This window comes from Thermobia domestica, chromosome 10 (assembly GCF_964235325.1).
Source record: "Thermobia domestica chromosome 10, izTheDome1.hap1.1, whole genome shotgun sequence".
Lineage (NCBI taxonomy): Eukaryota > Metazoa > Arthropoda > Insecta > Zygentoma > Lepismatidae > Thermobia > Thermobia domestica.
Window position 1 is genome coordinate 135,618,998 of NC_137463.1, and position 12,991 is coordinate 135,631,988.

At 34.8% G+C, this 12,991-nt stretch overlaps 1 protein-coding gene across 1 annotated transcript in view; it reads left to right on the forward strand.

Moving 5' to 3' along the window:
- LOC145661616 (chitin deacetylase 7-like) overlaps nt 1-12,991 on the forward strand; it is a 141,403-nt gene that overhangs the window by 116,748 nt on the left and 11,664 nt on the right. The window contains exons 4-5 of the mRNA XM_081726938.1: nt 3,533-3,648; nt 9,568-9,708. Coding sequence (XP_081583064.1) covers nt 3,533-3,648; nt 9,568-9,708 — 257 coding nt within the window. The remainder of the gene's footprint in view (nt 1-3,532; nt 3,649-9,567; nt 9,709-12,991) is intronic.

Genomic DNA, 12,991 nt, shown 5'->3' on the forward strand with positions numbered 1-12,991 from the left:
AAATTAGACTATCGTATATACTACCAACAAGAAGAGCAGTGGCTAACACTTACCTTAATGGTGAATATGAAGACATGCAGTCACAATTACATTTGCAACTTCAAGAAGCAAGAAACCTAAATCTGCAGTTGGATGGATGGAGCAATGTGCGAAACGAAGATATTGTTAATTTTATTGTCACGAAACCCGAACCTGTCTTTGTGGACTTTGTGAACACTGAAGGCCATACGCAGACATCTGAGTTCTTAAAATAATATCGGTTCTTCAAAAGTATGAACCCTCAAAATTTTTTGTAATAATTACTGATAATGCTTCAAATATGCAGAAAGCACTGAAATTGGCACAAACAAGTTACCCACATATTGTTCCGCTAGGGTGTTTTGCTCACTCCTTGCACTTACTCTGTAGTGATGTTCTGAAACCTCATACGGCAGCGCAACTAATGGAAAATGTAACAAAAATTGTAAAGAAAATACGTTCTGTGCATCTTCTTAACGCAACATTAGTTCAGATAAACAAAGACAAAAAACGTAATGTTTCTCTGAAACTACCAAGTAAAAGTCATTGGGGCAGTTGCCTTTCATGTCTTGAAAGCATGATTACTTGTAAATGCAGCCTACAAACGTTGGCTGTTGAAGAACAAGCAACCAAAGTCTTACCTAAAGAAATGAGAGGAATGTTACTCGATGATACATCATTTTGGAGTAAGATCGAAAGTTTAATTACAATTTTGAAACCTATTGTGACCTGGATCTTTAAATTAGAATCGAATGATTCATGTATACATTCTGTCTACACTGGATTCTACGAGATTGAAAGCAAGATCTCTGAGGCACTTTCGTCATCGTTGTCGACCAGTGAGCAGTCTGAAGTACTTAACAAAACGAAGCTCAGAAAGGAACATGCTTTGAAGCCAATACATCTCGCAGCTTCACTCCTAGATCCGTCATCACAGGGACACAATTTATCTCCAGGAGAAACGATCGATGGCATGGAATGTATCCATCATGTTGCTTCAAACATGCAATTAGATACAATTTCAGTCATGAAGGATGTAGCACGTTTCAGATCAAAACAAGGATTGTTTAATAAAATTTTATGTGGACAACAGCTGAAACAATAAGTCCGTTGTTATGGTGGAAAGGGTTATACGGTACTTCAGAATTATCAAAAGTGGATGTGCGCATTCTTTCCGCTCCTTGCACGTCTGAAGCAACAGAAAGAACTTTCAGGGTGTTTGCCTGGATTCACTCTAAGAAAAGAAACCGTTTAACCACTGAAAGAGCAGGCAAAATTACTTACTTGGCATATAACTGGAAACTGCTTAATAAATCAGACACGTCCAAAAAGGAACATGTAGAGAAATCATGTGAAGAGGTGGAAATGATTCACAGTACATCTACGAAAAAGGATGAAGAATCTATCGAATTGGGCACCAGTGAAAGTGATCTGGATTCAGATATCCCATACGAAGAATCAGATTTTGACCTGCACTTATCGCTCTCTGAGGAAGAATCTGATATTGAATAAAGAAATCTATGTAGTTGCAAATATTTATACTTTTAAACTGTAATGTTTACATATCAAAATAATGATTCCTTCTCAGGATCCTTCATTAGTACCAATGTTTCCGGACCTGTGTTAATTAGAATTTGTGTGCTTCTTTTTACGTGTATATTCATGTACCAAGCATTGTTGGCGAATATTTGTAACAGCGTGTATATTGTTCGAAATGGCTCATCTTCTTAAATTAGAGATTTAATAACACAGTAAGAACACACTAAGAAAGTACAGTGTACCTCAATTCAACATTTTGTATGTATGTCATCCATATACTGGCAACCTTACGAATTTTTCGACAGACTAGGTATGCATTCTGGCAGTTACCCAGTTAATTTGTTTATAACATTTAAAAATTTAATACCTTTATAATATCAGTAGTGGCAGAGTCGTTTTTGCAGAATCCACTTACAAATAAATTTGAACTGTTTAGCGGTGTAAAAGTATGTTTTTATATCAAATGTTGTCCATACGAAATGTTTTTCCTATGTATTTACTAGCATAAAGCATATTGTAAATATATTTACATTTATGCGTACTCTCTAAATTTAATCAAATAATAAATACCGTTCAAAATATACATTTTAGAGAACCGTCTGGAGACAACAGTAATAAATATACTGTGTTTATACAATGAATTACCTTTGAAATCATAATATAGTAATAGAATGCAATTTTCTTTGTAATTGTACATAAATTCCCGGAAAAATTCCCACTTTGGGAATCTTCCCAGGGAATATTCCCGAAAAATATCTTCCCGGGAATTTACCCATCACTAGGAGTGGCACGTATTCAAGGTCAATCCTCTGCTAGAGGGAGAAGAAAAAAAGGTATTCGCTGTTCGTGGGACCTTACGTCACCAATTAAGGGTTAAATAACACTATCAACGATGATACAATAACTCAAATTACGTCGTTATTAACTTCTTAAATACTTAAAGAAAATCGAGTGACTGTTGTCAGTTACAAAGGAAGTAAGCATAAAGAGAGTTATATATCTAGATTGGTAAGTTTGCGAAATCTAGAATCAAGAAATAGAGCTTCTTCGTGGTCGATTTCTGGAGAGTCTCACTTAATTCGGATCCCACATTAAACTGTAGGTCCCCCTCTCATATATAGTCGCACTGTAAAACGGACGTTAAATCTAATATAATCTTAATCTGCCTTATGCAGAATCGTTTTGACGTATGATTAGAGTCATACTAAAGGTCTGACTACTGCAGGAAACAGATGTTAATCGACGTCTTTAGTATGGGACTAATCACGCTTCAGAACGACTCTGCATAAGGCACAATAAATCTAACACTAGTCATATTGTTTAATTTAACAAATCCAATTCATAATTCCCCTAAGGTTCAGAATACTTAAATGCACGGTGTATCATTTCCTACCACTTTCAAAGTACTTTCTACTACACACAATATTTCTCAATATACAATTGTAAATATGGAATAATGTGTTTAAATTAGGCGATTTTGGATAAATAAATCATTGATAATATTCCGAATTTTAAGCCGATGTCACTTACAAAATCAAAAGCACAATGGACTTCATAAAATCCAAATAAGGATCATAATATCCAATACTACTAAGGAAAGGCATTTCTTCAAGGTGAGTTACGAACAATATAAGAATTTTTCTCCATGTGTTTTATTTAGGAATACTTGAAATGAAAATTCATTGAGAAGTAACCAAGATACACTGATTATAAATCGCGAAGGCATAACAAAGATCACAACTTAACAAACGACTTTCTCTTAATTCCATCTTTACAAAACAAGAGAAAATACATTCGATTTCATTAGTTCTGTCAATGAAAGTGGTAAGGAGAATACAGAATAGTACGGAAAATAAGAGTTCTGTTTTCTTATTTTTGCTTCAAAAAAATGAAAGTTTTTTCTGATATATATATATATATATATATATATATATATATATATATATATATATATATATATATATATTTCTTATAGGACTGCCCTATTCAGCCCTGCCCTACAGCTTCTTTTCCTGGAACATGGGAAGTTCCTATGATCTTCTGGGAGGGAGGAGACGGAGCTGTTTGCAGTATGGTTGATGGATGTATTTTGTAAGTGTGCATATATAATTCTTAATTTTTTGTACTTCTAAATCGAAGCATGTAGAGCAATTCTTAACGAATAATGTAGTGTTAACACTCTCAGATACCTATTTCTGTTATCGGGTTTATTCTCGTATACAAAATAAAAATGACGTTCGTATGTAAAGAGCGAAAAGTGCATTTTGTTATAACGTTAGACCCTCTAGACATGAGACAGAAAATCACTTGAAGCAAGCATATAGGTTCTAGTATGATAGTTGGTTATACGTGGCGGGGCATAGCGTTTTTCCCAAAGAATGTAAAAGGGTTAGTAAGAAATTAAGCTATATAGAATGGAAGTGATAAATCATAACTTACATGGATATTACAAACGGCATCTCTTTGTATGTCGCTTGTATTGTGGTTCTGAAACATCTCTAGCGATTGTGTAACAATAATCAGCAAGTATAGACTTGCTTCAGTGGTCCTGATATTGTTTCTCCATCGTAGATATAACTTGATGGAAATGTTCTCCATGTTCATCGCTGACTGCTCCGCAGTTTTTTGGGAAGAAATGTATGTGGAAGTGCAACATGTGCGTTTTCTTTAGTGACATATTACACCCCATTGCTTGGTAGGAAGATATTATGTGCTCCACTAGTTCCTTATAGCTTTGGGACCGCTCTCCAGTGAACTGCATATCCGATTGGCATTGATGGTAACACATTTCCATTATCCACTAGCACATTTTCAGACTTAGTTTTGATCAGGGTTGGAAAAAATACAGATTTTTTTGAAAAAGAACAAAACATGTGTTTAAAACATGAAAAAGATGTTCAAAATGTTTTAAACAGTTTAAAACATATTTCAAAATCGTGTAATAACCCGATTTTGTTAAGACTTTTTACTCTTTACTTGCAACCAGTATTACAGATTCATCCTGTATATACTGATTAGTGCAACATTGATAACAGAAATGAAATCGTTTAACTAAAAATGGCTATTATATAAGTTTTTAATGAATTTTTATTGGCCACTTGTTGTTCAAGATGATTTTCGAAAAAAAAAATATATATATATATATATTCGTAGTACACTGGTGATAATGCACCTTAATATATCAAATTTCGTTTCTGTAGCATCAGCGGTTTTGTAAATGACTTTCGAGTGTTCGTATCGGATTCAAAATGCTGACTTTGTATTTCCGTAAGCTGTCACTGATAATGCACTTTTTTTTTAACCTAATTTAATTTGTGTACCACCAGTGGTTTGCAAAGTGACTTTCGAAAGACCATTGGATTTAGTATGGCATTTTTTACGGTATTTGGCTCAAATAATTGTATTATTATTAGAATTTTGCACATATGTACATAATTTTTACTCAATTGATCACCTGGAGCTGAGAGAAATTGTAGTTGCAAAAATTTGATTGCTATTTCGGAATACTGATGCTAATAAAATTATTTTAAAATAATACATTTTCGAGAAGTGATATTTCAAGCACACTTCATGTTGTGCTAACTTTAGAATATTTTCTGCAAGCCTGTGTATTGGTTGTTCTTTAAATCAATAATTGAATTGAAGAGAATATTTTGGACATTCAGAGCACATTGGATCCAAGTCTATTTTCAATAAGGTTCAGTTTTGCTCATGCAAATGAACGCTACTTCAAAACGTAATATCTTAGCAGTCAACAGTACGAAATAAATGAAACTCAAACCACGTGAAAGGACATGGGCTAGTTTCATATGATGGCTGCTGGACAGGGGCGTCAATGGGGACAGGAGGGCAGCCGCGCCCACTCCCACTCTGAATTTCAGAGTTTGGGTGCAGTAAGGCAGATTTAGAAACTTATTGATAAGTAAAGTCCAACAGAACAAGTTCGAAGTCCTTACACCGAATAAATACGGAGAAAATATAGACCATCAAAACTGGAAAGTTGCTTAGGCGCAATTTCCAGAATTTTAAGCAGGCCCGAAACTCGAAAGTAGAGCCACCTTTGGAATCCTTGGGTCAAAAAGAAAAAAAACAAAAACAAAAGAGCAATATAAGCCTATACTTCCTTGCGGCCAATGGAAATGGATTTTAACTGATAAAACTCCGTATTTAATCGGCGTAAGGACTTCAATTTTGAAATCTGCATTACTGTCCCAAAATTTGAAATTCAGGGTAGGCACTAGGAGGACGGGTGACCTCTAAACAGACACTCCTCTCTAGCGGTAATCATATAAAAGCTCTAGATTGCACCTTATCACGTAGTTTTCTTTCTTTCTTTTCGGATTCGTGATTGCAAATATATGATGTTTTCCGTCGGTGTATTCTTTTTGACACACCCTGCATTTATGCATCATTGACTATGACATTTGGAACTTGACTTATTAACCTTTCTCACGCTGCAGCGTACACAACATCTTAAATTTATGAGCAGGGAGGAAGAAATTAGCCCTCCTGTTTCCCCGTTCTAGAAACGCCCTTGTCTAGCGGTTGTTCTATGAAACTCTAGCCCACACTACAGCTCTTCACTTGGTTTTTGGTTCATTTATTTCGGACTCTTCGCTACGAAGATACCACGTTTGCTGAGCAAGAATGAACCTTTTTGAACATGGACTTGGATCCTTGTGCTCTGAATGACCCATATCTAAAAATATTTTTTTAAAAGCTCTAAGTTGGAGCTAAATTTACCCTGCAACCCAAGTTTGTACGAAACGTATAAAATTAGTTTCTTCGATTTAGGCCCACTCGAAATGATGTCCTCTTTTCTTCCCGTAAAACTCATGTTAAACGATTCCAAATTGTACGAAGACTGAGAACCAACATGTACGGTATGTATTAACGAATGCCTGCGATATTTTAATTTCAGAACCGCAATTTAGCAAAGAGCCCTTTGTTTTCTGAATAGAACACAAAAACTAGTTTCAATGATAATTCTTTTACAGTATTTAATATCATTTCTACAAGTAGCCCAATGAAAAAAAGTACCAAATTAAAACAAAAAGGGCTGAATTCATTAATTTATCACAGTATAATAATTACATGGCTCTATAACACGAAACTAAAAGAAGTAAAGGTCTAGAACACTCCGACCCCTTTTTCCAAGAGTCGAAATCAAAAAATTGCTCTTTTAAAAAAATAATTTTTAAAAACATCCAAATGGGAAGACCCCGAACAATTGTGAAAGGATGAAACTTTTCTCGCACGCAGGAAGTATAATAGAGGCCGCAAATTAAAAGAGAAAACAGTTATCATCTTCGGTATGTGTTGTAAAGAAATCAAACGCTCCTTTATTTCAAAGTGACCAATAGAGACCAAAACGGTATTATGACCACATATCAGAAAAATACATAAAACGAGGAAAAAATGAATCAATCATGAGATGTAGGAAAAGTCTTACTGACACTTTTGAAAATATGACAAGCATCTGTTACATGGTGCTGAATTGGATAGAACTTTACCAACTTTTTTCACAAAAGGGGCTGAAAATGCCAGCGTGGTACCAATGGGCCGATGAATGACAAAAAGGGCTGAATTTGGTAATTGTACCAAGTGTGGCAATACTATGCGCGAAGAAAATAGCCTTCTGAACGGGATCACTTTTTGTAATTTTCTTTCTCCGGCAGATTTTTTTACAAAAAATAAATAAAATAAAAATAAAGATATCTTTAAAACAAGACAAAAAATACACATGTTTAAAACAAAATGTTTAAAACGTATATAAAATTTGTTTCAAACAAAATCAATTGTTTAAAACCAGTTTTAATCATTTGTTTTAAACATTTTCTTTTAAACAAAACAACCATGGTTTTGATGCGTCTATGAACAGCCGACATTCCAGATTATGTTCCATGTTGAACTATTCATAAGATCAATTAAACTTTTCAACACACTGTCATTTTCCATTGAAAAATACTCTTCCAGGGCTTCTGACGTGCTCCATACCCAGATACTTTACCACCTCCAGAAAGAGCTCCCTACTGCTTGAGTCTGGATGCCAGCATTTCTGTGCTACTTTTCGACAACCCCAGATCCGTTACAAAGTCTTTTAATTCATGTTGAGTGATCATATGGCGAATAGATGATGATATGTTGGTTGTGAAGTCAGGATTGTTGGATGATGAGGAATGTTCAACAGGATTTGACATACCTGGGTCGATAGTGTCCGCCTCTTGCTCTTGGTCGGATAAAATAGTGGAGTAAGATACGGAAAGTTGTGGAACCTTTAGTTCTTCAGAATATGGCACAGGACGAATAGCAGAAGAAATATTAGAATAAATAATAGTCCACTTTTTCTATTTGGATAGACCTTTAATTGGAGGAACCATGCAAAAATAACAGTTTGAAGTATGATCTGGCGGCTCTCTCCATATCATTTGAACTGCAAACGGCATGCATGATGTTTTCCATATAGCCGGTCCTGCAAGTTTTAAGGACAAGTATTACAACAAATGTGTGGTGCCCATTTCTTGTCCATATCACCCACTTTACAGCCAAAGTACAAACGGCTTTCTTTATGATATGTGTGAAATTTCGTTTTTAATTGACAATGTTACTTCGCCGTCAACGTAAAAAAAAAAGACGGCACTGTTAACACATTTACGCGTAACGGATGGCAAATTGAATCTAGAAAAGAACCTTAAACAACACGTTTTCTCTGGCAAACTCTGCAATACAGACTAAACCATGATGTGGTTCATGTTTCTTTGTCTGAGATGAAGTATGAGCGAAAAGGATAGTAATAAAGCTAATCGTCAAACAATGGAAATTTATTGAAATAAACAGAGATGATCTGTTGCCACAAACCCTTAATTTGCACTCCGAAGCACATTTAGTGATAACGTATTTCTTTAAAACCCGAACCAATCTTCAAAAACTAACTTCATATTCGTTATCAGCACCCTAAAATTAGTAAGTATTGGTTACTTTTATCTCCGAAGAATTTTCAGTGTTGACCAGTGTTATAGTTACACGTTTGCTGTACGTTAAGTCCAAAAACTACAGGATTTACACATGTAACCTACCTTTTTACGTACCCACATACGTTTTTTTCTCAGTATATGATACAGGTCAGTACAGTACAAAAATTTCCTTTCTCTGATAAATAGACACGTATTTCTGATGGCACAGTTTATTGACAAATAAATCCGATTTTTGAAAAATTTACCTTTTTTTATGAAGCTTTCATTACGCTTCTACGAAGTCAGTAAAGATAAATACGGAGTTTCTGTTTTAAAATAACCTGCACATAAAAAACTGTCATAACTTATTATTACATTAAAGTAAGTTATTTTATGTAATTCATATGTAACTACAAAATATGTGATAATAATAATAGTTTTAGTTATTAATACATCTGTTACAGTTGTAATGAATTGCGTTCATGATAGCATTTGGCATCTACTACACTGTAAGAGATCTGTGTGATGGAAGCGAATTTCAGAACTAAAGTAACTGAACGACATATGTACATAAGTCTTAAGCAGTAGTCCTAAAAATCTACTAGGTGTAGAGGTTCTAAACTGTATGAATGAAGTTTATAAATTGCACATATAAAATTGGAACGTCCTAAAAATCATCTAGGTCCTAAAGTGTAAGAAAACTGAAATTTAGGACCTTAGACTTGCGCTCATATTTTTAGGACATACACAGTTTAGAGCTTACGAATGTTATCCGTTTGTTTGCCTTTATGTTTGATTAGTGTTTATGAAACAATACATATAACGCGCTTTCACCTGTGGAGTCAATTCCTTCGGATTTTTAAAATTTTGATTAACAATTTTACATACTATATTTTAAACTATTTCTGGCCCCTTATTTTCCAAACATTTCTTATATTCTCAATTCTTCTTTCGAGCTCTAGTCCTGTATTACATCAGAAATAAAAGTTAATTTTATTGGTACCATTAGCGTTATTTTCATACTTCTTTATTTTAACATTGTTATTTTTATCTCTAGGCCAAATGATGCAGATGGAATTTTAGATGTATTTAAGAAAAATTTCCTGGGGAATTACAATGGTAACCGAGCACCTTTTGGTGTGTATCTTCATGCTGCCTGGTTTATTACAAATGAAAATAACTTTGAAGCCTACCTACGGTACGTAATATAGCGTTTTACTTATGTAATTCTTATTCTTGTCTGAGTATTCTGCCCAAAGACAAATTTTAGCCCATACTTCAAACAGCTAGGCCGGACCATTAACCAAATAGAACAAGAGTAAATTGTGATTTGCTTTCTCCTCTAGGTTAATAAGAGTAGAGAAACCTGTAAATTAAAAGATATGCTGGAAAGAAAATGAGAATCAGGATTATTAATATAATGTACAAAAGAACAGGCTAGTTGTGGATTTATTTCGATTTCTTATATATATATATAATGGAAACATTAGTGTCATAGCCGAATTGAAATCATCACAGCACATTACGAATTCCGAACACTGAAAAAAGTTCAAATAGTCATATTCAAAAATTTATAGTTTATATCTTCATGAAACATAGTCTTCTATGCTGGGAACTTAAACATAATCACGTGTATAAACACTTATTTAGTAAAAAAGGGAAAGGCCACAACGAAATCCCTGTCAATAACTGGGGTTAATATCGAATTGCGAGATTTGAAATGATCAGAAGAGCTGCAACGAACATATTTGATTTCAAATAACTCCAAACACATACTTAGGCATTTAAAAAAAAAGGCCTACTGGAAGAAACCTAAGCACTGGTGTGATTGGCAGACTTTCAAGTGATTAGGAAAATCAATATAATTAGTGATTTTTAAAATGGCTGGTCTAAACTCAATAATTCTCCTCAGGAAAAGTCAAACTCATAGTATAACGAACTCAAAGATAGTGAGTCAGCAAATGGCAGTACAGTATGTATTAGATTGCTTTGCTTATTCACGTGTATCACCGAGTCCTATTTCATAGACTAGACTAAAATAAGCAAACAAAGACACCAAATTCGCTTAGTACTGTCATAATTAAAATTGCAAGGCCCTCAGTTAGAATCCCTGTTGCACTCAAAAGTCCGGAGAATTAGGCATCCGTATACCTAATGGCTGAAGCGGATTAACCGATTCTTCTTTGAAGACTGGTACCGAGTTGTGGTGTACATATATAAAAATAAACTTAATAACTCTTGAACCACCCAACCAATCTCGGTCAAATTTTCAACATAGATGACGTTCCGGCTTGGGATATTTTTTATCATTTAACTTTAACGGTGTAACGTAGGGGTGGGGGTGGGGGAGATATATGTAGAAAAATAAAAATGAAAGTGACTGTCTATGTGACTTCACTCTTGCACTACCTGACCGATCTTGATCAAATTTTCGACCTATAGGAAGTTCCAATATAAGATGATTTTTGTCATATCACTTTGACGATGTAACTTAAAGGAGGGGAAAGACCAGGCCCGCAACTAGAGCTAAACTTTTCGTGGTCCCTTCAGACCTCAACACAAAAAACACAATTTAGATATGGCAAAAGAATTTTTAATGACTTAGCCCCCCTAACATATCCATGTTCCCCCCAAACCCTGTGGCTGGTTGCGGGCCTGGGAAAGACATTTACATATGGTCGAAAATGACCGATATTAGTGTCGCATCTATAGTTTTTGATGTCGCTGAGATGAACAGTGACACTTCTGATGCCATTTAAATCCAAATTCAGGCCCGCAAAAATTGTGGGCTGGGAGGGAGATATATATAGGGTCTATATATGATCAAAATGACCAATATCAGTTTCGAATTCATAGTTTTCGGGATTGCTGAGATGAACAATGACACTTCCGATGCCGTGTCCCGCAACAAGAGGGAAAGAGGAGATCTATAAAAATCTTCGAAAATGGCTAATATCAAGGAGCGCGTTAGTAATTGTAAAAAGTGACTGACTAACGAAACGAAACATATATTTTTTAAAAATTTAATCCAGCGAAGCGGGTAATTGATGGTAGTATAATATATGCATATACCTAAAATAATAATAAAAATATGTTAAGTATTAACTTTATATATATCAAACCTCAATGCTGAAATTGTTAATATTCTGAAAATTAGTCATGGAAAGAAGACTACCCACAAGTATGAATATAATGGTTTAGTCTCTGCTTGTTGTCGTGAAATAAAAGTTTCCCGACACGACGTGCAGATAAAAGTATTTAAAACATATCTATTAATAGGAATCGAAATATCTTAACTGCAGCAATTCCTATTAGATATAGAACATATTGAAGAGATCTCAGCGAGTAAATAACGTTCATTGTTTACTAGTCGGTCAAGGACAAGAGCACCAGTGTGTGGTGAAGGGGGAAGAAAGCGATAATTTCACTTCCTTGTTCTTTCAGTTTTCGTATCTTTTGTATGATTAAACTCACATATTATGTAAACAAAGAATCTTAAAGTGCTGCTGTAAAGAAAAGAAAATAGTGCACTGTATTTCTACTGTAAACTACTTGCCTGTAGTCAGGCCCTTCGAGAGCCAACTCGGGCTCCGGGGTTTAGTTATAACCGGGCCCAGCGTAATACCCGGCAAACTATATCTACTAGTTACATTTAATACATATACTAATTACATTATTAGAGTTACAATTCGTAATTTACAACACAGCCTTTCTTGCTTTCCTGCTGGCAAATGTATTTATGATATCACTTTAGCTGCCGGGCTGAGGCTGAAATAGACTCCATTATAAGAGTTCCTAAGTCGGATAATCTTTGTTAAATCATCGATGACCGAAGGACATTCTTTACTTTTATAAGTGCAGTAAACGATCTTTCAGCCTCCGCCACAGACACTGGTAGAGTACAAAAAATACGAAGAGCAATAGTAACATTCGGGAAAAGGGTGACAAGATTTTGATCATGAATTGGGTTGAGCAACTGAAATGGTGTCAGAGCAGCACTGAAGTTGCCAGATTGAATCGCTTGTAGATGAACCATTTCATTAATACATTTCTAATAAATCATTGCTTTATTTCTAACCACGTTCTTACTTTTCCCTCAAGTTCATCATTGCTCAATGTTGGAAACTTTCACAAGAAATCGAATTTCGTGTTTAAATCATGTATTGCCTTACAGAAGTATTTAAGGTTGACTGAACACAATCGAGTATAACAACAACAACAACAAAATGTGACTGTTTGAAAAATTTTCGAGGTTCTTTGTTTCTTGTTATTGAACAGTTCCGTCTGCTAAACGTTTCTTGAGTATGGGCTTTTCTGGAAAATCAGAAGTCCTTCCTAGATTTCTGCTCACAAGTTAACATTCCTGCAAAATGTGTTCGCATTTACTGCGTAGTAGTATTAGACCTTCTATCAAACTTGTGGTATTGTGAACTTTGACATCCAAAGTAATTTCCCTTGCTTGTAAGACAACGTTCCTGTAG